This window comes from Parus major, unplaced genomic scaffold (genome assembly GCF_001522545.3).
Source record: "Parus major isolate Abel unplaced genomic scaffold, Parus_major1.1 Scaffold659, whole genome shotgun sequence".
Taxonomy (NCBI): domain Eukaryota; kingdom Metazoa; phylum Chordata; class Aves; order Passeriformes; family Paridae; genus Parus; species Parus major.
Genome location: NW_015379543.1, coordinates 7,389 through 9,690, shown reverse-complemented (window position 1 = coordinate 9,690; position 2,302 = coordinate 7,389). Strand labels below are relative to the sequence as shown.

Sequence of the window (2,302 nt, the reverse complement as noted above, 5' to 3'; positions counted from 1 at the left end):
GGGGGGGGGGCTCCAAAATCCTCCGGGAACCCCTCAAATTCCAGGGAATTCTCCAAATTCCAGGGAATTCTCCAAAATCTCACCCCGAAACTTTGGGGAAATATCCCAAATTTACCTTTTTTCACGGTAAAAAACCCGCTCGGGAGGAGCCGCCCGCGCCGAGTCCTTCGGGCCGCCAGGGGGCGCCAAAAGCGCGGGAAGCGCCCTCACGAAAAAAGGCGGCAACGCGGAGATGGGGGGGGGGGGGGGGGGGGCTCCAAAATCCTCCGGGAACCCCTCAAATTCCAGGGAATTCTCCAAATTCCCACCCTGAAACTTTCGGGGAGCCTCCCCAACCTTTGGGGGACCCTCCCGAACCTTCGGGAACCCTCCCGAGCCTTCGTGGAGCCTCCCCAAGCCGCCGGTGCTGGGGGTGCAGCCCTGAGGCGGCCGGGGTGGCCCCGCTGGCCTCCCTCGGTTTTCCGCAGCTCCCGGAACTTTTTGGGGTTCCCGGAGTTTCGGGAAAGGCCCGAAAATGTTTGGGATTCGTTGCCCACAGGCAGAGAGTGCGGGAGAAGATCGAGCGGGACAAGGCGGAGAGAGCGCAGAGGGTGAGCGGCGGCACCGAGGATTTGGGGTGGGTGGGGGGAGAGATCCCAAAGCGCTGGGGGATCCCAGGAACAGAATTTGGGGTCCCAGGAACAGAATTTGGGGTCCTTGGAGCAGAATTTGGGATCCTTGGAGATCCCAGGAGCACAATTTGGGATCCCAGGAGCACAATTTGGGATCCTTGGAGATCCCAAGAGCAGAATTTGGGATCCCAGGGAATCCCAGGGGATCCCAGGGAATCCCAGAGGATACCAGGAGCAGAATTTGGAATCCTTGGAGTAAAATTTGGGATCCTTGGAGCAGAATTTGGGATCCCAGGAGATCCCAGGAGCACAATTTGGGATCCTTGGAGACCCTTGGGGATCCCAAGAGCAGAATTTGGGATCCTTGGAGATCCCAGGAGGAGAATTTGGGATCCTTGGAGATGCCAGGGGATCCCAAGAGCACAGTTTGGGATCCCAGGAGCAGAATTTGGGATCCTTGGAGATCCCAAGAGCAGAATTTGGGATCCCAGGGAATCCCAGAGGATCCCAGGAGCAGAATTTGGGATCATTTGGGATCCCAGGAGCACAATTTGGGATCCCAGCAGCAGAATTTGGGATCCTTGGAGTAAAATTTGGGATCCTCAGAGCAGAATTTAGGCTCCTTGGAGCAGAATTTGGGATCCTTGGAGATGCCAGGGGATCCCAAGAGCACGGTTTGGGATCCCAGGAGCCCAATATGGGATCCTTGGAGCAGAATTTGGGATCCCAGGAGATCCCAGGAGCAGAATTTGGGATCCTTGGAGCANGAAGATCCCAGGAGCAGAATTTGGGATCCTTGGGGATCTCAGGAGCAGAATTTGGGATCCCAGGAGATCCCAGGAGCAGAATTTGGGATCCCAGGAGCACAATTTGGGATCCTTGGAGTAAAATTTGGGATCCTTGGAGATCTCAGGGGATCCCAGGAGCAGAATTTGGGATCCTTGGAGATCCCAGGAGCACAATTTGGGATCCTTGGAGATCCCAGGAGCAAAATTTGGGATCCTTGGAGATGCCAGGGGATCCCAAGAGCACAGTTTGGGATCCCAGGAGCAGAATTTGGGATCCCAGGGAATCCCAGAGGATCCCAGGAGCAGAATTTGGGATCCTTGGAGATCCCAGGAGCAGAATTTGGGATCCCAGGAGCGCACTTTGGGATCCCAGGGGATCCCAGGAGAACACTTTGGGATCCCTGGAGCGCACTTTGGGATCCCACAGATCTTTTTCCCCCTCCCAGTTCGCCCCGCTGCCCCCAGAACCGGCCCCGGTGCCCGCCCAGGAGCCGCCGGCACCGCGGGAATACGACGAGTGCCGGATCCAGGTGAGGAACCGGGAGATCCCGGAGGATCCCTGAGGATCCCTGAGGATCCCAAAGGATCCCAGAGGATCCCAAAGGATCCCAGAGGATCCCTGACCCCCCCGGGCCCCCCCAGGTGCGGCTGCCGGACGGGCGGGCGCTGACGCAGAGTTTCCGGGCGCGGGAGCCGCTGGCGGCCGTCAGGCTTTTCGTGGAGCTCCACCGGGACAACACCGGGAACAACACCGGGAACGACACCGGGAACGCCACCGGGAACGCCCCCGAGCCCTTCAGCCTCCGCACGGCCTTTCCCCGGCGCCTCTTCAGCGAGGAGGACATGGAGAAACCCCTGCAGGAGCTGGGTATGGGGCCTGGGGGGGTCCTGGGGGGTCCCTGG

General features: G+C 59.1%; 1 protein-coding gene across 1 annotated transcript in view; it reads left to right on the top strand.

Annotated features, from left to right (window-relative positions):
• Positions 1-5: 5 nt before the first annotated feature.
• UBXN1 (UBX domain protein 1) overlaps positions 6-2,302 on the top strand; it is a gene marked incomplete at its 5' end in the record, with an annotated part of 3,615 nt that continues 1,318 nt past the window's right edge. Inside the window, 3 exons of the mRNA XM_015616731.3 lie at positions 6-590; positions 1,846-1,929; positions 2,042-2,267. Coding sequence (XP_015472217.1) covers positions 6-590; positions 1,846-1,929; positions 2,042-2,267 — 895 coding nt within the window. The remainder of the gene's footprint in view (positions 591-1,845; positions 1,930-2,041; positions 2,268-2,302) is intronic.